At 39.9% G+C, this 27,992-nt stretch overlaps 1 protein-coding gene across 1 annotated transcript in view; it reads right to left on the reverse strand.

Moving 5' to 3' along the window:
• Positions 1 to 17,070: 17,070 nt before the first annotated feature.
• Positions 17,071 to 27,992, reverse strand: part of Matcap2 (microtubule associated tyrosine carboxypeptidase 2) — a 32,460-nt gene continuing 21,538 nt past the window's right edge. Inside the window, exons 6-7 of the mRNA XM_076863979.2 lie at positions 23,801 to 23,898; positions 17,071 to 18,936 (exon numbers count right to left, since the gene is read on the reverse strand). Coding sequence (XP_076720094.1) covers positions 18,778 to 18,936; positions 23,801 to 23,898 — 257 coding nt within the window. The 3' untranslated portion in view covers positions 17,071 to 18,777. The remainder of the gene's footprint in view (positions 18,937 to 23,800; positions 23,899 to 27,992) is intronic.

Below are 27,992 nucleotides of genomic sequence, written 5' to 3' on the forward strand. Positions count from 1 at the left end.
TTCACTGAAGAAGACCTGAAGATCTCTGAGGATCAAAGACTACTGACCCAGGCTCCCAGAAGTTGCTGGCAGAGAAGCTCAGCAGGCAATTCAAATAATCTTCCAGGGACAGCACATACATGAATCTTCAATTAATTTTGAACACAGTGGAGAGCAACCACTGGGTGAATGATAGCAGGTGAGGGAGGCACAGTCAACATTCCCTCAGGTGTCACTGGATTAGCATGTCTAGGTGTCCCAAGGAGCATCTGTACAGCACCTTGCTGAGCACAGATTCTGTGATAGGAGTTGGGAGGGACCTGAGGAAGGGCGGGCTGTGCATCATCAGGGAATAGGTCAATGTGCTCCGAGGGAAATCATCCAGGAAAGGATTTGAAATGACACATGCATGCCTTGTCAGGACCCACCACTCCATCTCCAACTGAAAAACACCCAGAATGTGACAGGCTTTGTCAAGCGATGCTTTGCTGATGAAGAGTGGGGCTGGGGTGAATGGACAAGGGCATTAGCCAAGCAGAGTTGTGGGGATACAAACAGAGACACGTGTTCCTGCATGCACACCATACATTAATGTGTGATGCTTTTTTGATGACATTTTAGTGGCCAGTCCCTATTTTAAGACTGTCTGCTGATGAGGGCTGGATTGGTGTCTTCCCAGCTTCTGGAGAATGAATGACTGCATTCCAGGCTGCCTTAAGCTTGATTTCTACTTATACCTCCTCAGTGAAGGAAGGAGTACTTGGATGATTTCATTTGAAATGTTGAAAATACGCACCAACCCAGCTCAGTGTGACCTGAAGATGTGATTTCTGAAGTGGTTTGGATAGAGCCATCCCCTGGATCTGAAGAGTGACAGGTGGGTGTAGAAATTGCTCTCTGGAGAGAAGCTGCAGAGCACCTTCATTCAGAGCTCTGGGGACCAGGCAGAGGCTGGACCCTTTCTTCCCGGGAAGTTCATGAGCAGTACCATCTCCATCCTGCTCCTGCTGCTGAGACACAGCCTACTAATTAGAATCAGGTAAAAAAGGGAAACCAGGGGAGGAAACAGGGAGATAGTGAGAGGGCATGGGGGAGGGGGAGAGAGATCTGAAGCCAGAGCATCCATCCTTCAGTTACCCAGTCAACAAGTATTTACTGAAGACCCAATATGTGCCAGGTACATCACAAGGTCATCCCTTTTGTGGTAAAACTTATAGTTTAGTAAGGGAGACAACTCATTGCTATGAATAATGTTATTAAAAAGTTATTAAAACATAATGACAGTTATTAAAACACCATTTGAAAAAGCTGCATGGACTGTCCCCCCCAAACCCATGTTGAAATTTGTTTGCCACTGTAACAGCATTGAGAGGTGGGCCCTTTAAGAGGTGCGTAGGTCATGAGGGCGCCACCCTCATGGATTAAGGCTGCTATTGTGAAAGTGAGCTCCTGATAAAAGGTTGCATTTGGCTCTTTTTTTCTTGCCATGCCCTGTGATGCTGTCCGTCCTTGTTTTCCCAAGCAGGCTCTCACCAGATGGCCCCCTTGAACTTGAACTTCCCAGCCTCCAGAACTATACAGCAAGCATTTTGGAGAGGAGAAAAAGTTCTCTACAGGACTTACAGAGAAACATCCAAGCAGAGGTGGGCTGGGAGTTGGCTGATCCTTGCTCATGGGAGATTAATTATTATTATTTTCAGTTGTAGTTGGACACAACACCTTTATTTCATTGATTTACTTATTTTTATGTGGTGCTGGTGACTCAAACCCAGCACTTCACTCATGCTAGGCGAGTGCTCTACTGCTGAGCCACAATCCTAGTCTCTCATGGGAGCTGATTATTAAATTCTTGGAAAATTTTTCCAGCCAGTTGTTAAATTATTGGTAGTTTGACTATGCCTTTAGTGGAAGTGTTTTCCTCTGAGGGCCAGTTGTTAGCACATCACTGAATCCAGAGATTTGTTCTTAAGGGTGAAATGTGGCATGAGACCTAGTTTTTATCCCAGTGATGATGCTCCTCCATGATTAAGATGCCCAAAGTATCAAGACACTTCTGGAAAAACATGGCCCCTATGATCAGACTTGCAAAATCTCAAAACAAAGTACTAAGACTATAATGAGTGAAAAGCTTCAATTTTCTAATTAAATCCTGCAATATTTAAAGAATGGATGTTGGCTGAGTGCAGTGACACATGCCTGTTATCCTTGCTACCCAGGAGGTTGAGGTAGCAGGATCACAAGTTCAAGGCCAGAATCAGTATTTAGTAATAACATGTTCCATGAAATAAAAAGGATGTGGAGATTTAGCTCAGTGATAAAACACCCCTGGGTTTAATCTCTAATATAAAAAATAAAAAAATGAATAAAGACTGGATGTTGTCATTTTAAAACTAAAACAGGTTCTTTTATCTGTAGTTAGCTCAGACTTTATTGTCCTCCTAGGACCCTGTCATTGTTAACACTGAGCTTTTTCTTGTGCATTTCCTCCTGCCTAAAACCTATCCACTGAAGTCCATGCATCCCTGAAGCTCTGCCCAAGTCCTATCCCACCCCTGGATCTATTCCAACCTCACCAGACCCTCATGCTGCCTTTGGATTCTGGTTGTCCCAGCTATTCAGAGGATTTCATCAGCACTTATTCCCTCAATGTTTTGACTTGCCACTATAACATCTGGTGGAGGTACACCCATCATTTTTAGTAGCAAAAGAGGGACATTTGCCAATGTCTGGAGACATTTTTGGTTGTGTCACATGAAAGTGGTATTGTTATTAGCAGCTGTTGGGAAGAGACCAGGGTGCGGCAAAACATCACACAAGACAGACTCCCCCTCCCAACGATCCAGCCCTGATGTCAGTATTGCTGAGGTGCAGAAACCCTGAGGTACACTCAATGATGGCATCCTAGTGCCACTTGACCCCAGCAGAAGCAAGCACAGAGCAAAGCAAAGACCTCCAACTGTTATAGGCAAGTGTGGCTTTACCCAACCCAGGGTTTATTCAAAAACACATTTCTTCTACCATGATGACCCCTCGTTCCCTCCTCCCTCATTCTTCCTCCAAACCCTGACTGAAATTAGAAGCAAATATAAGTTGCATAAATTGATGGGTACTGTCATGGTTTGAATATAAAGTATCTCCCCAAAGCTTCTGTGTTAATGAAGCAGGTGAAATGATTAGATTATGAGACCTGTAAACTAATTGGAGGATTAATCCATTTGATGAATTAATAATAATAATAATAATAATAATAATAATAATAATAATAAGAGTGGTTGCTGGGCACCGTTGTGCACATCTATAATCCCAGTGACTCTGGAGGCTGAGGCAGGAAGATTGCAAATTGGAGGCCAGTCTGAGCAACTTAGCAAGACCCTGTCTCAAAAGATAAAAAGGGGTGGGCATGTAGCTCAGTGGTAAAGTCCCCTTGGGTTCAATTCCTAGGAAAGGAAGGAAGGAAGGAAGGAAGGAAGGAAGGAAGGAAGGAAGGAAGGAAGGAAGGAAGGAACTGTATGGTAAAAAAATAAAATACTGGTAGGCCGGTGGGGTATGGCTAGAGAAGGTAGGTCACTGAGGACAGGAAGGTTCTTTTGGCCTCTGGAGCCCCATCCCCTATCTCTCTGCTTCCTGGCTGCCGTCAGCTGAGTACCTTTCCTCTATCACACCTTTCCACCATGATGTTCTGCCTTTCCTTAGGACCAAAGCAACGGAGCCAGCTGACTATAGGCTGACCCTTTGAAACCATGAGCCCCCCCAAATTTTCCTCCTCTCTAAAGTTGTTATTGTCAGGTATTATGCTCCCAGTGTCAAAAAGCTAACATGGATTTCAATAATGAGTTGTCAGGGGGAGCTGGTGAGATCGGAGGTACGTCATTTTCTTGAGTATTGTGGGGCTTCCATACCTTTCTAGAAATGCATCCTGTGATCCTCTACTAGACAAAGTGAATCATTTTCTCTATCTGGTCACCTCCAAGCAGCTTTATTTCTGTCCCTAATTAACCTAGCTGTTCGGCCATACAGAATGCAGGGTCATTTTTTCTGCATAGAAGCTAGACCTGGCTGGTAAGTCATTGCTTGGGTTATGTCCATTCATAATTAAGGATAGTTCCTTGTCATTGGTAGTGGGTTCTCTATTTAACAGTCATAGGGCACAAAGACTAACCTTCAGATCAGACGTTAGACTAGGAGCTGGACCAGGATCCTAGGGGACACCTTCCAAGCCAGGCCTTAACCCTCACTTGTATGGGTATCCTGAGAAGGGGCCAGTGGTAAGCCTAGCAGAGAGGAAGCCCAAGGGCTCAGAGCAGCAGCTTTTAGCAACAGCACTAAAGGATTTCAACAAGTTGTCCATAGGCACAGCCATGCCAATGTTGCCCCTGCCAGTCTTGCTTTAGGAAGATGGATAGAAGAGGCCCACACAAACACCATCCCCCAATAATGCATGGAAGGGACAAGGCAGAATGAGAGTAAGGACCCAACAAAAGATAGCAGCCCCACATGCAGGACCCCCTCTGTTAAGGTCAGGGCAGGCAAATGCATGTGGCTTTCCTGGGAAGGACCATTGTTGATTGACCCCCCAGTTTCTGCGGATGAATGTAGGTATGACACAAACCTCAAGTGAACAGTGAAAGCAAATTAAAATTTTTCAAATAAGGAATTTATCAATCTCCAAAAAATTTTTTATAACCAAAAATTATAATTAAGTTATTGAGACTTGCTTACTGGGTACCAAGAATTATACTAGAAACTTTAGGAATATTTCTTATGTAGTTTTTCCAGACAATCCAGTGAGATATCTCTCTCTCTCTCTCTCTCTCTCTCTCTCGGTACCAGAGAGTTAACCCAAGGATGCTTAACCAGTGAGCAACATTCCTATTTATTTATTTATTCATTTATTATTCATTCATTTTTTTATTTATTTTGAGACAAGGTCTCACTAAGTTGCCTAAGACCTTGCTAAGTTGCTGATGTCAGCCTTGAATTTGCTGGCCTCCTGCCTCAGCCTCACAAATCGCTGGGATTACAGGTGTATGACACCATACCAAGGGATACACCTTAATAACAAGGGTGCTATATATCAGAGATGAACAACTGATTGGAAACCAGAAACTGGATGAGGAGGTTAAACCTGAATCCATACTGGCAAATCCAAAGCCAGCATTAGTAATCAAAGAGGTTATAATACTTTATAATGAACCCATACACGCAGAATTAAACTAATGAGCACTAAACCAAATTGAGAAAAAAAAAAAAAAAGGACTAAAGTGATTTCCCTTTTGCCTGGAGTCTTCTGGAACCATCCTTCCCCAAGGGATGGTGATATTCCAGTCCTTCCTACCGCATCTCTCCTCTCTGAATTGCCTTGAGAAAGACACGTGGACCCAGGTCTCCTCCCAAGAGAACTGGGGTTTTTTGCTTTTCCTTGTTATTATATTAGTACAGCCACTTGCTCTGCCCAGGCAACTCCTTTCCTAGATCAGTAAAGGGAACCTTTCCCATATTCCTGGGCCATCCAGTCTTGGGTATCTGGGCTATTTCCTTAGTGGGATCAGAGAGATGGCGCAAATCCTCCTAGGCAGCAGCAGTTGGAAGACTGATGGCGACTTAGCATCCTGCACCCTGGTGGGTAAGCCTTGGGTTCATGGCTGGTGGCCTCCAGGAGCAGCCCCTGTGGGAAAGTAGAGACCAGTTGGGCAGCACTAAGGATAGCTCTACTGGTTGAGTAGGCAAGAGACAGTGGAGGGACTTCAGCCTCCCAGAGGGCATTAAGAACTGAGTGAGGCTGTTTAACAGGTATCACCGCTCAGCTAACAGTGGGGACATTTAGCCCTCAAAAGTCTCAGGTCCCAACAGAGCGTCATGGCACGGGAATGGCTGAACTCTGGGGGCTTCTGAGCTCTTCCCAGCTGCAGGCCTGGCTTTTCCAGCCTTGCTCTGTCTTCCTTTAGCCCAGAAGGCAGGGGTTTCACAAAACTTACAGAATTAAAAGTGCAAGTTTTCTAGAAGCTCTAAGATTATTAATAGAGTATGGCCTGTCTCTTTCTCTTCCTCTACATGATAAATCCAAGTGCACTGAGAAGAACTTGAAATCCAAAAGATCATTCACACTCACAGATGAGGTAGTTGCTGAAGCTGGACCAAGGCAATGTAAGGGCTCATTTATCCTTCTGTCTACTGTGCGAGTGTTTGAAATGCTCCATGATCACAACAAATTAACACCTACTTAATAAAAGGCCCAAGTCAACAAAAAAGGACAACATTTATACTCCTTAATAAAATAAATACCTTTCACTGTAGACTGAGAGTGCTGAGATTCTCATGGTAGATGTGTGTGGACTCGTTCTGTGACACTTTGCCTTTATGTCACTCACTGAAGTAGTATAATAAAATTCTAGAATGTGGAAGTTAAAATATATATGTGTGTGTGTGTGTGTGTGTGGGTGTGTGTGTGTGTGTCTGTGTGTGTATGAATTAAAACTCCAAGAGAAAAGATAAGTTAAAACTATTTTAAAGTCTTGTTTTTTGTTATGGTTTAGATGTGAGGTGTCCCCCAAGGCTCGTGTGTGAGACAATGCAAGAAGGCTTAGAGGTGAAATGATTGGGTTGTGAGAGGCTTAACCCAATCATGAATGGATCTCCTAATAAGGATTAACTGAGTGGTAATTTACAGCTGGTAGGGTATGGCTGGAGGAGGTGGGGCATGGGGGTGTGCCTTCGGGGTACTTATTTGTATCTGGCAAGTAGTCTCTCTCTCTGCTTTCCAATCATCGTGACTGCTTCCCTCTATTACACTCTTCTACCATGATGTTCTGTCTCACCTCAAGCCCTGAAGAATGGAGCTGGCCTTCTAGACACTGAGGCCTTTGTAACTGTGAGCCCCTAAATAAACTTTTCCTCCTCTAAAATTATTCTTGTCAGGTCTTTTGGTCACAACAGTGAAAAAAACTGACTAGAAGAGTTTTCTTTTTTTTTTCTTTCTTTTTTTTTGCAGTTCTGGGGATTGAACCCAAGACATTGGCAAGCATTCTACCACTGGCCTATATCCCTGATTCCCCTTGGGTTGCTTTTTTTCAGTCATGCAATGTTCACCCACCAGCCTAGGCCTGGGAGGGGGGTCCTGGTGGCATAGGAAGACCCCTGCCTTCCACGGTCATTACTTAGTGGTCCTGGGTTGACATGACTCCAATATGGTGCTCCTGCAGTTGCCAGGGCCTGGATGTGGTTCTTGTTGACCAGCCTGGGGTGGGACCCTCCTGTATTTACTCTCTCCTCTTGGTAACTCTTCTCTGAAAATGTAGGTAGGAGAGAGGCAACTGGAAACTTCTGTGTGTCTTTCTTCCAGTTCAGAAAAGCCTCACCTAGCAGCAGGCAAAACGATTCATTCCCATATTTTCCATTATTTGTGAGAAAATTAAGGACCTCCTAATGAGCTCAAACTGTGGAGCTTCAGGCTGGTGAAGCTTGGAGGTGATACCTGGAGGGCCACCCCAGCCCTCTGTCCAGTGTCTTTTTTCCTGCTGTGGCCGCAAAGCTGCTTCTAGGATGCTTATTCTTTAATGTTCCTGCTCATAGTACAGCTGGACCCAGGCTGCAGCAGGAAAATCAACATTACCATAGGCTCATAGAGTTATGGCCAGGCCTGATTGTGTACACCTATAAACCCAGTGCTAGGGAGACTGAGACAGGATTGCAAGTGCAAGGCCAGCTTCAGCAATTTAGTGAGCCCCTCAGCAACTTAGTTAGACTCTGTCTTGGAATAAAAAATAGTAAAAGGTCTGGGGATATAGCTCAATGATAAGGCACCCCTTAGTTCAGTCTCCAGTAGAATAAATAAATAAACAAATAAGTAAATATTAAAGTGAGTTATGTGACCTGCAAAATAGAGTTTACTCATCCTCAGCTGGCAGAGGGTCAGTTGGGAACCGTCCTGCCTGGCCCCAAATGGCTGAGGCTGGCAGCTCTTGCTTCCTTGGAGGACCCTAAAGTAGTTCAGGACAAGAAGAAGTCCAGAATGAGGACCAGAGGTGGACAGCAAGCAGGGAGCCCCCTTCTGCCTATCTAGGGTGATCATCCCAGTTCTATCTTCTACCTGACAACTAGCCTTTCCCAGTTGATAGGCCCTAGGAATATTTAGTCTCCCCCAGAGAAAAATCCCAGCCCTACCCATGGTGGCAAGGCTAGATCTACAAACACTCATATTCCAGAGCTAAAGTCAGACACAGAGAAATGGGGAACAGGTCGATTTAGTAGAGGGTGAGAGGGAACCAGAAGGAACCGGAAGGAAAGAAACAGGAGTTTGCTGATTATCTGCTCACCAACACACCTGGCAGGACAGTTCAAAAGCAAGCTAACCTTACATCCACCCCATTGTACAGAAAATGAAACCAAAATTCATAGAGTTAAGTGCCTGGGCCTCACAGTGTATGGCAAAACCAGGATCCCAGCTCAGCTCTGACACCAGACACCTTATTGTAAGGGGAGAAATACACAACTAAAGGATTTCACAGGAAAGATTTCACAGCAGAGATGTAAAGTGCTATGTGGATCAGAGGAGGGAGAGAGTATGTTTAGCTGGGGGGAAATCCCAGGAACCTTCATGGAAAGGAGCTCCTTGAGTAGACTTGGGGTCGGGGATCCAGAGGGTAGGCAGGAGATGACACCTTCACCAGAGAGAATCTTGAGGGCAAAGGTGTGCAGGGAAGCGGTGAGTGGAGCTCACTCTGGCAAGAGTTTGGGATGAGTTGTCAGTCAAATGGGACTGAAGGTCAGATCTTAAAAGGCAGCTAAGAGGGCTGGGGATGTGGCTCAAGCGGTAGTGTGCTCGCCTGGCATGCGTGCGGCCCAAGTTCGATCCTCAGCCCCACATACAAACACAACACCACATACAAACAAAGATGTTGTGTCCGCCAATAACTAAAAAAAACTAAAAAATAAATATTAAACTTCTCTCTCTCTCTCTCTCTCTCAAAAAAAAAAAAAAAAAAAAATGGCAGCTAAGAATCTTGGAGGTTGCTCTGTAAACTCCAGGGAGCTCTTGCAGGCTCCTGCAGGACACAAATCAGTTATAGGAAGAGAACTGCAGCTGCAGCGCACGAGAAACCCTAAGGAAGGAGACAGGGATGGGTGATGGTCAGTGGTTAATAGGTTTCTGTTACAGCTTCCCTCTGCTAAGGTCTTAGTAGAGTGGTGGGCTGGGGGAGGGGGTGGACAAGTCATTCTGGTCACAGAGAGAAGGATGAAAGGCTGGAGAGCACATGCAGATGCACTAGGGGGGCAGAATTAGTGGCACAGACATATGGGTTCAAATTTTGACTCTGCCAAGACCAGTTTCAGGTTTCTAAGAACTTGATCTTAAGTAAAAAAAAAAAAAAAAAAAAAAAATTGAGGAAGGGGACCATGTTTGGAGAGAAGATGCTGAGCTCTGTTTTGAACAGGTTGAGCTTAGGTTCCTGAGAGTCAGGTACCCAGGCTCTTGGGAGCAAATAGAGAAACCTGCCCTTCTAGAGTCTTCCATAATTTGTCTGCAGTGCTGATCCATCAAGGCTGGGAAACCGCTCCAGGAGAACACATATAAGACCCCTGAGTACTTGGGGTTGTCAGGCTTTCCTCCCAACCAGACTGCACACATCTAGAGAAGTGGGAGAAGTCTCACCTCCTCCTAAAGATAATAATCATGTTAATTAGGATGGTAATGATGATTTATTGAGGGCCAAATCACATTCCCCAAGAGCATACGCTGAAAGCCTGTTATGGTTTAGATCTGGTGTCCCCCAAAAGCTCATGTGTAAGAATGCAAGGAGGGTTGGAGGAGAAATGATTGGGTTATGGCTTTAGCTTAAGCAGTGAATTAATCCATGATGGGATTAACTGAGTGGTAACTGGAGGCAGGTGGGGTATGGCTGGAGGAAGTGGTTTATTGGGGGTATGACTATGGGGTATATATTTTGTATCTGAGTGTAGAGTCTCTCTCTGCTTTCTGATCACCATGTGAGCTGGTTCCCTCTGTCACACTCTTCCACCATGATGGTCAACCTCACCTGCAGCCCCTGGAGAATGGAGCTGACTGTATATTGTCTGAGAACTCTGAATCATGAGCCATTAAATAAACTTCTCCTCCTCTACAATTGTTCTGGTTGTGTCTTTTAGTTACAGCAGTGAAAAAGTTGACTAAAACAAGTCTAACCCTTAATGCCTCAGAATGTGACTCTATCTGCAAATAAGGTCATGGCAGAGGTAATTGATTAAGACAAGGTCATACTGGATTATAGTGGGCCCTTTTTCCAATATGACTGGTGTTCTTATAAGAAAAGACCCCGAGATACACAGGTAGTTGCCTGGAGAACTGTGAGAACAGATTTTTATTGTTGCAAGTTACTCAGTTTGTGGTACTTGGTTATGGCAGTCCCAGCAAATATGTCCATTTCTCTATTCCCAGAACCTGGCACATTTGAGGAGCAAATGTGCTAATGAGTAAAAGCTTCTGGAGGGATAATGGAGGTGTAAGCAACAAGGAAAAGTTTGAAGCAAAGGAGGAGATCTACCCAGCTCCACAAAGTCAAGTGGAATGTGGCTATACTCACCCCCCAGAGAAGGATGTGCTGTCCAGAGCAGCAAAAGATAGGCTGGGGGGAAGACACAGGGTAGCCCAGATCCCCACCTGGTCCCCTCTGCTGGTCTTGTCTCTCAAGGCAGATGCTGCTAATGTTGGGAAGGAGAGAGAAGCATACAGCAAATCCCCCTTCCTCCCGAGTTGCCTGGGAAGCTGATTTCTCATCTCCACCACCATCACCTGGTACTCTCTGTAGTATGTCTGCATTTGAGCAGCAGAGCTAGTCCTCTGGGAGGGGATCCCTGAATGGGACAGGCAGAGCCACAGGTTCCAGCAAGTTTAGGGGTACTGGCAGAAAAAGAGTGAGGGAAGCCCTAAGGGGCATAAGAGCTTGGCTACAATGACATAGCCTCAACTCCTCTTCAAATCCATTCTGAGATTTTCTATTTGTATGACTCAGTTTCCTTATCTGAAAAAACAAGTGTATTTCTACCTCCCTTGTAATATTATCATAAATAAAATATGTTTGGACCAAAATTGTCACCACCACCACCACCACCACCATCATCATGTTATCTTCAGTAGTAGCCAAGTCACTGAGAGACAGAGGACAAGGTGGATGGAAGGGTTCAGGGAATTCCCAGAATACATTTCTGTGGCATGAGTGGTGAAATGGCTAGGCAGGATGGCCTTGAGAAATGGCAATATGTGCCAGGGAGTGGGAGTGATTCTGTAGTTTGGATGTTCCTGGCTTACGTAGAGCTGAGCCATGTCCAGTGGTAATGAAAATTCAGTGTCAGCCCCCCGCCCAGCATGAGGCCCCTTTGTGTGAAACACCACCAGAAAGATGAACATGAACTTAGATGTCAGGGCCCAATCCAAAGTGGAGGTGGAGGAAAGCCAAGTGGGAGGACCCCACTGAGAGGAGACTGAAGGGAATGGGAGAGGCCACCATGGGAGTCAGACCACACGTGGGCTTTTGGTTTTGATGTCTGCTTAGCAAGGCAAGTTTCAATAGGTAGTGATGGAAGATGCAATTACCTAAGTGCCCCGCTGACTTCTCTTGTGATGAATTATTAAGTGGTTATTTTGTGGGCAGGCACATTAAGGTCTCAAGTTTTATTGTGATAAGGAGTGAGTGCAGCTGACCAGAATGGTCAGTCAGATAAAAAGGGCTTTAAAATATACATGGCCTTGACAAGGTGGGCAAAGGCAACCAGCACAGGCCAAGGAGAATATCCTGTGGCTTCCTGCTTCCTGGTGATGGAGGGGGTAGCTGAGGTTGACCTGGGAGTTTGGTTGTAACCCCACAAACACTGGCTACAGAGAGCAGATGGCAGGAAGCCAGGCATGGCTGGGGCACAGGTGCAGCCTAGGTCAGCAACGACGAGCCTCAAAGGCAAAGGCATGGTGCAATTGAAGGCACCTGGGGGCTCTGGATTTTGCTTCCCAGGGTGTCTTCCCAGTTTACCTTCCGTCTCTTGAGGAGCCATTCTCTTATTCTCTGCTCTGTATGCCTGGGTGGCCAGGCTGGGATTGCAAATGTGGAAATCTCAGTTCTGCCAGAGCAGGGAAGTTCAGAGTCCTGCTGGAGAGAGTGGCAGGCAAAAGGGGCATTGCCCTATCCTCAGAGAGTTCTGCTTTTGCATGGAAAAGACTGACTTCTGCTTTCCAGGTAACCTGGGCAAGAGGGAGAAGGGGGGTGCGATCCCAATGGGATTTCCCACCTCTTCCTGGTTTCTAAGTTTGGGGGTCAAACCACAAAGGGCACGCTTCACTTGGTGCTTTTAGTTCTGGGGGCACCTAATGGTGTTTGCTTAGCAGGACGAGTTTCAATCAATAATCACTGATAGAAGGCACGATGGCCTAAGCACTCTGCTGACTTCCATTATGATGAATTATTTAATTAAATGATTATTGTTGGGAGTGGGGAACATTAAGGATTCAACTGTGATAAGGAGTACAGTTGGCAGGGTTGTGTGATTGCACTAGGACCAGCTATTTGAGAGAGCCCAAGGGAAGGGTGGCAGGACGCCAGCCCCAGGCCTGCTGTATGTCATGCAGTAGTTCTTTGCTTCAAGTTCTGAGACACTCTGAGGTGAAATTTTAAAATAGGAATTTCAAAAACGGCTTTACCTCTTGGCAAACTGGCACCATCCAGTCCTGTGCACTGAGGGATCTTTTGAATTTTGAGGGTTGTAAATCCCCTCAATTCACTGACTCTAAAAGCCAAGGACAGGGAATTGGGGGTCCAAGAACTAGACCCTATATACAGACTTCCTGGGAGAAGGTGGGCAATTTATGAATTGCATTTCCCGGGGCCAGTGATTGTGGGGCAGAGGTTCTTCCCCTCGGTACATGGCAGTAATCCCCTGAGGAGTTTTCTGCCATGTTGATTCTTAAGTCCTACCCAGAGCTTAACGATCAAGCCAGAACAGGCCTGGTCTGTGGCCCCACTGTGGCTGTCACTCAGTGATGTTGCCCTGAGGTTCACACTTTGAGAGGTACCGATGGGGGTGGGGGTTCAACAGAATGCCTAAAAATTTGGCTGAACCTACTATAAATAATACCAAAGAATAGAAACCAAGGAACTGAAGTGTCAAGAAGAAACATGGTGATTTACTTAGAATTGAGAGTAGCTTTCAAAAGGTGGGTAGGGGATTCTTTCAGCAGCAAGGATAATAGTTACCACATTCTGTCAGAAATCAGTTAGGAAAGCGAGCAAGATGGCGCAGGCCTCTAATCCCAGCTCCTCAGGAGGCTGATGCAGGAGGATTGCAAGTATGTGGCCAGCCTAGCCAACTTAGACCCTGTTTAAAAATAAAGAACGAAAAGGGCTGGATATGAAACTTAGTGGTAGTGTGCTCCTAGGTTCAATCCCCAGTACTGGAAAAATAAAAGATAAAAAGGGCCGGTGATATACTTCAGTTTTAGAGCACCCCTGGCTTAACCCCCCAGGACCCCCCACCCCCGCCAAAAGAAATCAGCTCAACAAGGCAGCCAAACGTGCAGGGACTGAAGCTGACAGATAACAGCAGATATTCATTATTACCGTCTCTATTTTATGGTAAGTCTTGGGTTCTTGACTTCACTGTCCTAATGGAGCTGATGGTGTAGATTTTTTTATTAAGATAATTTCCAGGCAAGACTGGTGTTGAATAAAGCCTGTTTATCGAAATGGTAAGCAACTGGAACCCTATAAATGTTTTGGACTTCTTCTTTCTGAACACACTCCTCATCATTTACTTATCTGAACCCAAGTCACCAGAGAATTTAGCTGCCAGATCTTTCCACACCTGTCTCCTGGAGGGGTCTCATGGGCCTGCTGGCAAGGAGCAGTCAGTACATAAGAGGACCAGAACTGTGAGAAGCCAGTCTCAGCCCTACCCTTGGTCACCAGCAGCTCCTAGATGGACCCTAGATGTGGCAGAGGCCACAGCCTCCATTCTCACCCTCAGTCTAGAGTATGATCCAGTTACATGTCTAACCCCTAGAATACATCAGGTGTTTGCAATTTCCAGTATTTTATTTGAAAACATTCCAAAGAGGTTTAAAGCATCTGAGGGCTGAATTGTTACTACATTTGGTCTGGCAAAAGCCAACAAGCTGTTGTTATCTAAGAAAGGTGGGGTTTCAGATTCGAAACTGTGAATTCTCTAGCCTTAACTACGATCCAGAAACAGGGACTTTATAAGTTTGTGGGACATTCTTAGGTGTTGAGCAGATATCTAGCTTTAGCCAGAGGATCTGATGACTTCCCCCAATATCTCCTTCTCTGTCACTTCTCTGAAAGGGAATAACTGGTTTTATTGAGATATGTAATTGTGATGGTAACATAAATAGGACCTGAATTCCAAACATACATACTGGAGTGTTATTGAAGATATTTCTTAAGACTAAACAGTAATTATACAGAGTATGTGTACTGCTTTTCAGCCCAAAACATCTCAAGGAATTTTATGACAGACTTGTCAGTGTGAATTTTAGATGGACAGTGGAGAAACCAGATTTTGGAATAGGGGCACAGGAGACTTTAGACTCATTCTTGAGTTCCTTACGGTGACATAAAAATCTTCCACTCAACAGTTATTTTTGCTTGAAGTCATATATAGGTTCAGATTTAGCTGCAAGGGTCAACTAGCAAGATCAAACATGTAGAGAGACCTCCAGCCAAAGATAAATAAAATCCCAGAAGGAAGAGTGGGAGGAGAAGGGAGAACGAAACGAGCTAGTGGTCCCTCTAGTGGAGAGCTGTGGAGTGGCACTCAAAAATGCATTGAAGAACTTTTTGCTAGTGCTCAGACTCACAGTCCTCCAGGCTGGGTGGGTTTACTTATAGGAGCGAATTTGTTTAATTTTCTTGGAGATATAGTAGTAATTAATTAGAAAAGTACTCTAAATATGATAGAAGTGCTTTTTTGTGATTCTGGGGATCAAATCCAAGGCCATGCAGATGCTAAGCAAGCCCTTTACTGCTAAGTACATTCCCATCCCTGATAGAGGTATTTTAAAATGTCAAGAGAGCCAAATACCTGGTTCACCCAAATTTGAGATGTTTCACCTTAGGTAATTAATATTTGAATTTTGTTGTATGTATATGATGGCAGAAATTTTCAAGGTTTATCTCATTCCCAAGTTGGGGAGGAAAAAAATTCTCCAGAGTCCCACAATCTCTTGAAACTATTGTCCACTAAAATCCCACCTATTCTTAAGGCTCTTCCACAAAGAGCTAAAAAGCATTGGTATTGTAACATCCTGGCACCAGTGCTGAGGCATTAATTCCTTTAATACCTAACGCCAGCTGACAAGGCTTTTTGAATTCAAAGACTAGTCATTTTCCGTTGATGGGTGAGGGCATCTGCACTCTCCCCCACAGTGCTCATCTTAAGGATAAGGTGCTGGCTCCTCTGGGCATCCAGGGTTGGTTTGTTTCTTTTTTGCAGTACTGCGGATGGAACCCAGGGCCTTGCGCATGCTAGGCAATACTCTGCCACTGAGTTCTACCCTGGCCCCATCAGACTTCTGATGCTGCTTTCATGGTCTACTCCACTCCTTCCTCTAGACTAAAGCAGATCAGGCTTCCATACAAGCCTTGCAAAGAACAATAATAAAATACTGTGAACAATTACCACTTTTCAAGTGATCTTTCTCTCTGCTTCAATTGCAGGAGTAGGCCTACTGCCTATAGCATATGTTCTTTTGGTAGCACTTTTTGCGTACAGGCCTGGCTGTGCTGTAACCTGCTTCTGTCCTCTTCCTCACTGGACTGTGTCTTGTCTTCTTCACCAGCGGTTCTCTGGCACTCTGCACAGATCCTACTCCTCAACAGGCTCTGCATAAAACTCTACCAAATGAACAGGGTAGTAACTTGAAAAAATTGTCCCTCTCCCCCTTTTCCCTTCTCTATACACCCCATATATAAACTGAACTAATCAGGGGAAAGGTGGGCTGTGGCAAACATAATATTTCTTTGTAAGGAAAAACATCTTCTAGAAAACAAGATTTACTGACGTCTTTTTTCAATAATTATCACACAATTAAAAAAACAAGAATTGCCACAATAAAAAATATAATTAGATTTTCAAAGAACAGAAGTGTACATGCATACATATCCATATACTTCATTTGAAGACTTCAGTGCTACCTCTTTTTCCTATAGATAGACACAAAATGCCCAAAGATATACAAATCAAACAATACAAATTTTAAGCACTTTTACAAAAGTGAAAATATAAAGAAATGAGGACTATGGATTTGTTTGCAAACCTTAATTTTACTTTAAATCCAACTGGTGTTAAAATGTAACAGTTTATCAAAATGTGTATTTGATCCAACTATATATCAGAATTATAGTAGACAAAACTAATGAAATCTTAATTATCAATAGCCTATAGCAAATAACTATTACAATTAAAATTAATGCAATCTTTAACCAAGTACTGTTGATAATTTTCTGTTGAGTAAAACTTTTGTTTTAGGGAGCAAAACTGACCTTCCCTCTACTTCAAGAAAGAGAATTAATAAAGGTTTATTTAATCTTCAATCTCAATTTTTAAAGCTTAATGTTCTTCAAGTATCTCTGCTAATTTGAAACTACTTTTGGTTCACTGCTAACTTAAAACTTTTTTAATCACTGTGATTTAAGGTCATTTTTGTCTGCAGAATGCTCATGTTTTCATCTATATTCCAAAGCAACAAGGCAAGAAAGCAGTTCCTTTTCAAATCAGAGAGACTATCCACCTACTTTAAAATCCAGGGACTAGAAGCCCTGCATGTTATCCTTCCAATGGGAAATTAAGGCTGCTACAGTTTCCTTTGTATTTAAACTGTAAGATCAGCAGTGCCTGCGATGTTGAATTTACAAGCATTTGGGCTTAAATCACGGGTCATAAATATTGCCATTTCTGTCTGTATTTATACTGTTTCAGAAACACCCTCAATACATTTTCAGATGAAGTCAGAAAACACTACACAAAGCTGAAAGTACACACGACTCTGTTAACAAGGAGACAAACGCTTGAGGTGTTAAGAGTAAATTCCCAGTGTCTGATAGGAGTTGGCACACTCTGTTGCCAGTGCTGCAAGCCTGTTGAACGGAAGTGCAGGATACCTGGCAGCTAGCATGGCATGAAGCTGGGGAGGGGGGCTTTCAATGCTCCAAAGGGTCTGGCCCTCTCCTGCCAAAGGTGAAATGCATGGCTTTGCAAGAAGCCCCAGGCACCAGCTACATATATCCTGTTTTCTGTAACATTCTTCTTTCAGACAAACCCTTCCAGATATATGGAAGAGAGAAATCACATAACCTACCCTGTGAAAAATTTCCTAAAATCATTTTCCAGCATGAATGTGGACCAGGATTTGCAGTATATATCTACTATTATTAGCACCATATTTTATCCTAAACTGAGGTAAAAATAAACTCTCAGACAGCTTTTGGTAGAAATCACAGTATCAATATTGATTGGGGTATTTATGGCAACATTGTTTCTATTCATTATAATAAGTTGAATGAAGAACCATTTGAAACCAAGTGTGTATATGTGTGTGTATACACACATACACACACACACACACATACACAAATATATACTGAAATGGATCAATTACAAAGTTAAATATATAAGCCAACAGCAGGAGAAATATAGCAAAACAGAACTCCCATTTTAAAATTCAAAATGTTATTGGTTGATGAAATCAAAGATTTTAATATTGATTGATACTGATTTGACATAAAATATTGATTTTTGCTAAGATTTCTATATTGAGCCAATATCACAGGTCTGGTTCATCAGATAAGAATGCTTAGAAATTTCATTTTTCAGAGCATGGTCAAGTTTACAAACAGCTTAGATTATCTGTCTCTTCCTTGTTACATATTCCAAAAAAGGTAAGTGGCTTTTCCCTTCTCCAACTATTTTGATTTGTATAGACAAACAACTCTGGTGCTTTTATTAATTATTTATATAAAATTATGCAGAGGGAAAGACCTTAAAACTTTGCTAAATATTTAAAGGGGCACAATATTTCATCAAATGAAAACAGAGTCTAGTCAAGAGATATAACTGGATTAAAAAAAAAAAAAGGCAATTCTCAGAGGAGGGGCACATGGAGGTGTAGCTCAGTGGCAAAGCATATATGTACTGAGCATGTGTGAGGTCCTGGGTCCAATCCCCATTGCCACCACCAAAAAAGACTCAATTTAGTTCTTATAAACTGAGAAGACAAAACAATAGTGCATGAAATAAATAAAGGACTTAATGAAAACTTTTCAAATTGTTTTCTCCCCTCCATTTAACATTACTTAACATACAGGAGAAACAAGAAATCTTATATATAGTTAGCCTTCTAGAGTGTCACAAACTAATTTTTCAAAGGAGAATAATACGACCTTGGAGTCAGCATGACACTGCCTGAAATTCACCTATCTCCAGTTGGAGCTAGCCTCAGTGCTCAGTTTATTACTTGATTCAACCAACAGTCTCCAAAAAAACTCAGCAGTAGTATTTTCATTTGACTCTGGTGAGATTCAGATGAAAATAAGAGTTAACTTTCCTCTGAAGCCTATAGAAACATTTTGGGGAAATAATTTAAGGTTTGTTTAACTTAAAAATTCAGCCAAATTCTGAAGACTATTCTTCAGAAAACTCAAGTAAAAACTCATTCTTCTTTTATAAATCTGTTGGTGCTAACTGCACCTAATTGGTAATATATATGGAGGTACAGCGGAACTATGTTTGCAAGAATGCTAATTACTATATGAGGTCTTTCAGTTCTCTGTCAGTCAGTTCATTCACTTCCATGATCTTCTCTAAGTGTTCCATATACCGGTCATAGTCTTGCAGGAAGTGAGGGACCCTCATGTTTTCAGTAACTGCCAATCCTTTTAAACGATCCACATCTTCATAAGAAACCTGAAATAAAGGGGCAATGTTAAAACTCAACTAACTATAAGTTACGTTTTAAAGATGAATTTTTCCTGAAGTTCTTAAATAGAAATATATAATCATTTGTTATTTTACTTTAATAGCTGCAAAATACCAAGAATCAGTGGCTTACTTTTCTTTACTGTGTTAAATAAAAATATATTTGTCTGCCCCCTCATACCACAATCATATTAAAAGAAGACTGAAAGTCAGTCAATATTTGATTTAACATTCTATTTTGGGCCTAAATCAGTTTGTCCAAAAATGTGATAACTTGGAGCTTAGGTTGTGGCTTAGTGGTAGATCGATTGTCTAGCATGTGTGAGGTACTGGGTTTGATCCTCAACACCACATAATAAATAAAAAATAAAATTATGTCCATCAACAACTAAAGATATAAAATAAAATTAAGAAACTAAGGCTTATATATGTATGAAAGAAACAAATCTTCTAAATTTAAATAAAAGAACAGAAGAGTTACTAAATTAGAAGAATCAATACAATTATATATTAAATTCTTATTTCTTTATATTTAATTTGGGAAACATTGTGATTTGTGTTCGAGTCTCCTTTATTTTGAATTTAATTTTTTTTTTAAAAATTGAATCTCTCCTAAATAAAAAGCAAAAATTTTTAATGCATATTTATGTCAGGGTTAGTGGTGAAACTTTTAAGTTCTATAAATTATCTGTTTATCTTTAAATTTCAAAACATGATTACTTTTAAATACTATGTTTTTTTTTAACAATATGGGGGGGATGAACCTATTGAGCTACATCCCCAGCCATTTTTTTTCTTTTTAGAGAGAGAGAGAGAGAAGAGAGAGAATTTTTTAATATTTATTTTTCAGTTTCACAACATCTTTATTTATTTATTTTTTATGTGGTGCTGAGAATCGAATCCATGCCAGGTGAGCACATTACCACTTGAGCCCCATCCCCAGCCTTTTTAATTTTTATTTTGAAACAGGACCTTGCTAAGTTACTGAGGCTAACCTTCAATTTGTAATTCTCCTGCCATAGCCTCCCAACTCATAGTACAGGCATATGCCACTATTCCCAGCAAAATACTGTCTTATGATCAATGTTTTTCCAGATTCAGTAGGAAGACTTTTTAATAAAGAAATCATGTTCATATTGTATCTGTACTTCATTATTATTTTAATGTTTTCATTGTTATTAAAAATTACTTAGTATTTATATACCTAAATGTAATGAAAATAGGTTTTCTGATATTGGTATGGTAATTTTGAAACCATTATGAATTTATGATAGGACAGAATGAGTAGATATATAGGCATACCTTGTTTCATTGCACTTCATAGTTTTTTTTTAACAAATAGAAAGTTTATAGCAACCCTGCACTGAGCAAACTTATTGGCAATATTTTTCTAACAGCATGCACTTACTTTGTGTCCATGTGTCACATTTTGGTAATGTCTCACAGTATCTCAAACATGTTTATTATTATTCTATTATGGTGATCTGTGATCAATGATCTTTGATGTTATTATTCTGTTTTGTGGTACCAAACACTGTGCTCATTTTTTTAAGATGGTGAACTTAATAAATGTCTATGTTCAGACTATTCCTCTAACCAGGCCACCATTCTCTCATCTCTCCCCCTCCTCAAGCTTCCAATTCCCTGAGACAAGCAATATTCAAATTAGGCCAATTAATACCCTACAATGGCCTCTAGGTGAAAGTAGACCTTAAGAAAAAGGATGAGTCTATAGGCGTCTTCTTATAAACCAAAAGCCAGAAATGATTAAGCAGCTAGCCAAGTTGTGAAGGAAAAGTTTATAGAAGGAAATTAAAATTGCCATTCCAGTGAACACATGGATGATAAGAAAGTAATACAGCCTTATTGTTTATATGAAAAATATTTTAGTGGTCTAGATAGAAGATGAAACCTGCCACAACATTCCCTTAAGCCAAACCCTGATCCACAGCAAGGTCCTAACTCTCCTCAATTCCTTCAAGATTGACAGAGGTGAGGAAGTTGAAGAAGAAAAGTTTGAAGCTAACAGAAGTTGGTTCATGAGGTTTTGGAAAGAAGTCATCACCAGCACACTTAAGAATTCAGATAAAAATTAATTTTAAAAGAAGATTCAAGATGAAGCAAGTTATCCAGAAGATCTAGCTAGGAAAACTGATGAAGTTGGTTATGTTAAACAACAGATTTTTCAATATAGACAAAACAGCCTTAGATAGTTCCACCTAGCACTTCCATAGATAGAGAGAAGTCAATGTCTGGCTTCAAAGCTTCAAAGTGTAGGCTGGCTCTCTTGTTTGGAGCTAATGTAGCTGGTGACTTTAAGTAGAAGTCAGTTTACCATTCCAAAAGTACTAGGATCCTTAAGAATTATACTGAATCTACTCTTCCTATGTACTATAAATGGAACAACCAAGCCAAGATGACAGTATCTCTGTTTACAAAATGGTTTACTAAATATATGAAGCCCATGGTTGCAACCTACTGCTCATAAAAGATTCCTTTCATATATTATTACCTATTGATAATGACCTATTCACCCAAGAGTTCTGATGGAAATATACAAGTTTAATGCTGTTTTCATGTCTGCTAACACGGCATCCATTGTACACCCTATGATAAAGGAGTTATTTCAATTTACAAGTCTTATTATTTAAGAAGTACATTTTGTAAGGCTCTATCTGTCATATATAGTGACTCCTCTCATGAATCTGGGCAAAGTAAACTGGAAATCTTCTGGAAAGGATTCACCATTCTATATATCATTAAAAACATTTGAGGTACATGGGAGGTCAAAATATTAATACTAAAGTTTGGAAGAAGCTGATTCCAACCCTCCTAGATGACTGAGGGCTCAAGACTCCAGTGCAGATGTAGTGGAAAAAGCAACAGAGCTCGAACTGGAAGTGGAGCCTGAGGATGTGACTGAATTGCTTCAATCTCATGATAAAACTTTAATGGGCAAACAGTTGCTTATTATGTAAGAACAAAGCAAGTGGTTTCCTCAGATGGAATCTACTGATGATGTTGTAAACACTGTTAAAATGACAACAAAGGATTTAGAATATCACATAATCTTTTTGATATTAAAAAAAATGGGGTTTGAGAAGAGTCCAATTTTGAAAGAAGTTCTACTATGGGTAAAATGCTATCAAATGGCATTAAAAAAAAGTCAATCAATGTGGCAATCCTCAATGTTGTCTTTATTTTAATAAATTTACACAGCTATCCTACTTTCAATGACCATCACCCTGATCAATCATCAAGCCATCAACATCAAGGCAAGATCCTCCATCAGCAAAAAGATATGACTCATAGCAGGCTCAGATAATAGCATTTTTTTAGCAATAGAATATTTTAAATTAAGGTATACACATTTTTTAGGCATAACTCTACTAAGTTTAATGACTACCGTATAGCACAAACATAATTTTTACATTCATTGTGAAACCAAAACACTCTGTATGACTCACTTTACTGTGATACTCACTTTGTGGCAGTAGTCTGGAACCAATCATGTAATATCTGAGATGCCTGTACTTACACTGGGGAACGAGGTTCTTAATTTAAGAAAAAAAAGATGAAAATAAGGAATGAGGGGAAATGTGAAAAAATTCAGTGAGATCTGATTTGAATTAAAATGCTATATGATTTAAAAGAGTTATATAGGATTTGCTCATTGAAAATGTCTAGAAGAAACAGCACCCCATTGCAAGACCATACCTGGTGCTCAGAGCTTATTTTCTATATACCATTACCTACTAAAAGTAAACCATATTTCCTTGAAATGGCTAATCTCAGATTTGGGTAAGAAGTACATAAGATAGGCCCAAAATATTTTACTTTGCCAGAAAACATGCAGACATTAAGAAAAAAAGGAGCAGTCATGAAAGAGTTGAATAAAAATTTAAGTCCACTACTATTAAAAAAGGGGGGGAATAAAAGAAGAAATATAAGAAAATTAGATCTCTATTTCGTCATTTGTATAAGTGGGCAAAGATCATCTATGGATATTAACACCATTCCTTAAAAGGCTGTTAGAGAACAGCCTATTAACAGATATTGCCCCAAAGTTGACTTATTATACCATGGGAGAAAGGTTTCTTTACAATGGAAAGACCTGGTGGTCACTAACTTACTCAGGTGATTAAACACAGAATCACCAGTAAAGGTGCAAAACTACATGTGCTTTCTATGTGACGCAATGGAAAATACACAGATCACTTGCGCAGTATCCTTGACAAAGAGGTTTACTATAATCTCATCAGGAGGAAACAATCTAATAATCTAAACTGTAGGATTTCTCAAGAAAGAACATTGTCCTGAATTCTTCAAAATGTCATGAAAATACAAAAAGAATGGAGTGGGTGAACTATTCTACATTTAAAAAGATGAAAGACTATAACCAAAAGCAATGAATGATTCTTGATCCAATCCTGGATCACAAAAAGAGCTACAAGAATATATTAGAGACAATTAAGAAAATTTGAAGTATATATTTTAAGTGCTATATTGAATCAATGAAGAATTTCTTTGAAAAATTATATGGTCATGCCACAGAACATCCTTGTCCTTAAGAGATATTACAGGGAAAGTGTTACAGCTGTAGCTTACTTTAAAATGCTTTCAGAAAGGGATGCTTATAAGAAACTTCTTTTCAGAAAAAAACTGATATAAAAATAAAACTATACATATTCCCAAATTTTCTATTCCTTTCTTACTTCCCTTCTGTTATCACATAAAGAAAATTTACTCCAATAATAACATAAAAACAGTTTGAATTTGAGTCTCATTTAATCAAATCAAACTAGAATAAATGCTGACCCAGAATGTTTAGTGATACGTGATCTTTACTTACCTTCCCCAGGGCAGTGAGTAGAAGAAAGTCTATGGAGTCTCTGTATCGAAGGATTTGAAGAATTCCATCTAAGTATACCTGGTCTTTACTGAAACACCCTAAAGGAACCAGAATAATGTTTACTTTCTGATGCTCAAAAACATTACTAAGAAATTACATTCTCATTTTCTTCACTGTAGAAACAGTCCTGTATTTTAAAAATTCTAATTTGTGTTTGGGGGTACATATCAGTGTCAGAGCAATTACCCGGCAAGCTCAAAAATAGCACCTCAAAAATAAAAATGTAATTGTCCAATATTTATTTTTATTTTAACTATCTTCATAACATAAATTGTGAGGTCTTGAAAAGCACCAAGACAATAAGAAGACTGGTAGCTTCCCTCTAAGAAGTCCCTCCCCAAGACCCTTTTATCCCTAATTGAAATAACATTTTCTTGTCATTTTAAGGGTTGACAATTTAAAATACATGAGTCTTAATAAATAATCATCCCACCTCTATCAATTAATCATACTCTAACTCCCATGGTGCAATGAAGGCATTTGGGTGAGAAAAAAATGGGATAAATTTGGGAGCAGTTAGGTTTTAAAAATGGGACACAGCTATGTGGAAACGTGGAATTTTAGAAAGCCCTGTTTCTTTTTTAAAAAATATTTTATTATTATCATTATTATTATTATTATTATTAGGTGTAGATGGACACAACATAATGCCTTTATTTTTATGTGGTGCTAAGGATCGAACCCAGGTCCTGTCCATGCTAGGCAAGCGCTCTACTGCTGAATCACAATCCCAGCCCCCAGCCCGGTTTCTTTTTGTTGTTGTTGTTGTTAAATATTTGTTTCCCCCACTCTAAAAGAGAAAATTTTATGGTTTAAAAACACCCTGGGCAAAATACACAAAAATACTGTGTCTTTGTGTGAAAACAAGAATTAGAACTAGATTTTGAAGAATGTATAGGGCTAGGAATAGAAAAGATATGAGTGCTACTTTGGAGGCTGAGGCAGGAGACTTGCAAGTTTGAGGCCAACGTGGCCATCTTAAAAACACCTTGTTTCAAAATAAAATAAAAAAGAGCTGGGACACAGCTAAGTAATAGAGCATTTGTCCAGCATGTACAAAGGCTTGGGTTCAATCCTTAGTACTGCCAAAAACAAAAGGAGGACAAAGAAAATATGAAAGTTAGGAACAGGTCATGAGATCTAAGCCTAGTTAGAAAAAGATGTTATATTTACAAAGAAAACTTTTTTCCCATCCTGAAATAACTTGTGTACATCTAAAAAATAAAAATTTGATCTACATTTACTAAATGAACAAAACTTCTACCATAATCATATATTAAGGAATTATTATTTTGTTAGGTATGCTAATAGCATACGAATTATGGAAAATACTGTTCTAATCAGCTTGAGAACACACTGAACTACTCATGAACATGATGCTGGAATTGGATTTACAATACTACTTGGAAACAAGAACATGGAAGGATGGATGAATTACAGTTGTAAAATGTCAATTATGACTATGATCAGGGAATGTACTGAGGATGCAGCACCTTAATGATACTTATTTTATGTACATTTGAAATTTTCCATAATAAAAAGCTTTTAAAAATATGTGAAGAAAAGAAAAAAAAGGATTGGTCTAAAAGTGATGTGCCCTGGCGCGGTATCAAGGATAACAGGAAAGCCCTGGGGACAGACCACTAAAATGCAGACAAAAAGATCTAAACAGGAGATGGGATAGTGATGCCACCTACTTCACTCTTCTTTTTTTTTTTTCTTTTTTTTTTTATTATTTTATTTTATACTTCACTCTTCTTGCTAAGGATTGCTTTAGCTATTCTGGGTTTCTATTTTTCCAGATGAATTCATGACTGCTTTTTCTATTTCTATGAGAAATGTCATTGGGATTTTGATTGGAATTGTATTAAATCTGTATAGAGCTTTTGATATATGGTCATTTTGACAATATTAATTCTGCCTATCCAAGAACAGGGGAGATATTTCCATCTTCTAAAGTCTTCTTTAATTTCTTTCTTTAGTGTTCTGTAGTTTTCATTGTAGAGGTCTTTCACTTCTTTTGTTGATTCTCAAGTATTTTAATTTTTTTGAAATTATTGTAAATGGGGTAGTTTTCCTCGTTTCCCTTTCAGAGGATTTATCACTGATATACAGAAATGCCTTTGATTTATGGGTGTTAATTTTATATCCTGCTACCTTGTTTAATTCATTTATTAGTTTTAAAAGTTTTCTGGTGGAATTTTTGGGGTCTTCAAGGTATAGAATCATATCATCGGCAAATAGTGCTAATTTGAGTCCTTCTTTTCCTATCTGTATCCCTTTAATTTCCTTCATCTATTTAACTGCTCTGGCCAGTGTTTCAAGAACTATGTTAAATAGAAGTGGTGAAAGAGGGCATCTCTGTCTTGTTCCAGTTTTTAGAGGGAATGCTTTCAATTTTTCTCCATTTAGAATGTTAGCCTGGGGTTTAGCATAGATAGCTTTTATGATGTTTAGATATGTTTCTATTATCCCTAGTTTTTATAGTGTTTTAAACATGAAGAAGTGCTATATTTTGTCAAATGCTTTTTCTGCATCATTGAGATGATCATGATTCTTATCTCTAAGTCAACCTTGAATCCCTGGGATGAACCCCACTTGATTGTGGTGTACTATCTTTTTGATATATTTTTGTATTTGATTTGCCAGAATTTTATTGAAATTTTTTATATCCATATTCATTAGAGATATTGGTCTGAAGTTTTCTTTCTTTGATGTATCTTTGACTGGTTTTGGAATCAAGGTGATACTGGCCTCACAGAATGAGTTTGGAAGTGCTCCCTCTTTTTCTATTTCATGAAATAATTTGGAGAGTATCGGTATTAGTTCTTCATTAAAGGTCTTGTTGAACTCAGCTCTAGATCCATCCTGTTCTGTGCTTTTCTTGGTTGGTAGGCTTTCGATGCATCTTCTATTTCATCACTTGAAATTGATCTGTTTAAATTGTGTATAACATCCTGATTCAATTTGGGCAAATCATAAGGCTCTATAAGTTAGTCAATGCCTTCAATATATTCTATTTTATTGGAGAGTAAGTTTTCAAAATAATGTCTAATTATTTTCTGTATTTCTGTAGTGTCTGTTGTGATATTTCCTTTATCATCACAAATGTTAGTAATTTGAGTTTTCTCTCTCCTTCTCTTAGTTAACATAGCTAAGGGTCTGCCAATTTTATTTATTTTTTAAACTTTTTGTTTTGTCAATTTGTTCAATTGTTTCATTTGTTTCAATTTCATTGATGGTATTGGCACCAAAATAGACTTGTAGACCAATGGTACAGAATGGAGGACACAGAAACAAACCCACATAACTATAGTTACCTCATATTTGACAAAGATGCCAAAAACATACATTGGAGAAGATAGCCTTTTCAACAAATGGTGCTGGGAAAACTGGAAATCCATATGCAACAAAATGAAATTAAACCCCTATCTCTCACCATGCACAAAACTCAACTCAAAGTGGATCAAGGACATAGGAATTAAACCAGAGACCCTGTGTCTAATAGAAGAAAAAGTAGGCCTCAATCTCCATCATACTGATTAGGCCCCTACTTCCTTGATAAGACTCCTATAGCGCAATAATTAAAATCAAGAATCAATAAATGGGATGAATTCAAACTAAAAAGCTTCTTCTCAGTAAAAGAAACAATCAGTGAGGTAAATAGAGAGCCTACATTTTGGAAGCAAATTTTTACCACATGCACATCAAATACAGCACTAATCTCTAGGATATATGAAGAACTCAAAAATCTTAACTACAAAAAACAAATAACCCAATCAATAAGTGGGTCAAGGAACTGAACAGATACTTCTCAGAAGAAGATATACAATCAACAAATATATTTTAAAAATGTTCAACATCTCTAGAAATCAGAGAAAAGCAAATCAAAATTACTCTAACTACTCACTCCAGTCAGAATGGCAGCTATTAAGAATACAAACAACAATAAATGTTGGCAAGAATGAAGGGGAAAAGGCACATTCATACATTGCTGACTGCAAATTGTTGCAGCTAGTCTGGAAAGCAGTATGGAGATTCCTTGGAAAACTTGGAATGGAACCACCATTTGACCAAGCTATACCACTCCTTGTTCTATACCCAAAGAACTTAAAAACAGCATACTACAGTA

The sequence above is a fragment of the Callospermophilus lateralis genome, chromosome 1, assembly GCF_048772815.1.
Source record: "Callospermophilus lateralis isolate mCalLat2 chromosome 1, mCalLat2.hap1, whole genome shotgun sequence".
Taxonomy (NCBI): domain Eukaryota; kingdom Metazoa; phylum Chordata; class Mammalia; order Rodentia; family Sciuridae; genus Callospermophilus; species Callospermophilus lateralis.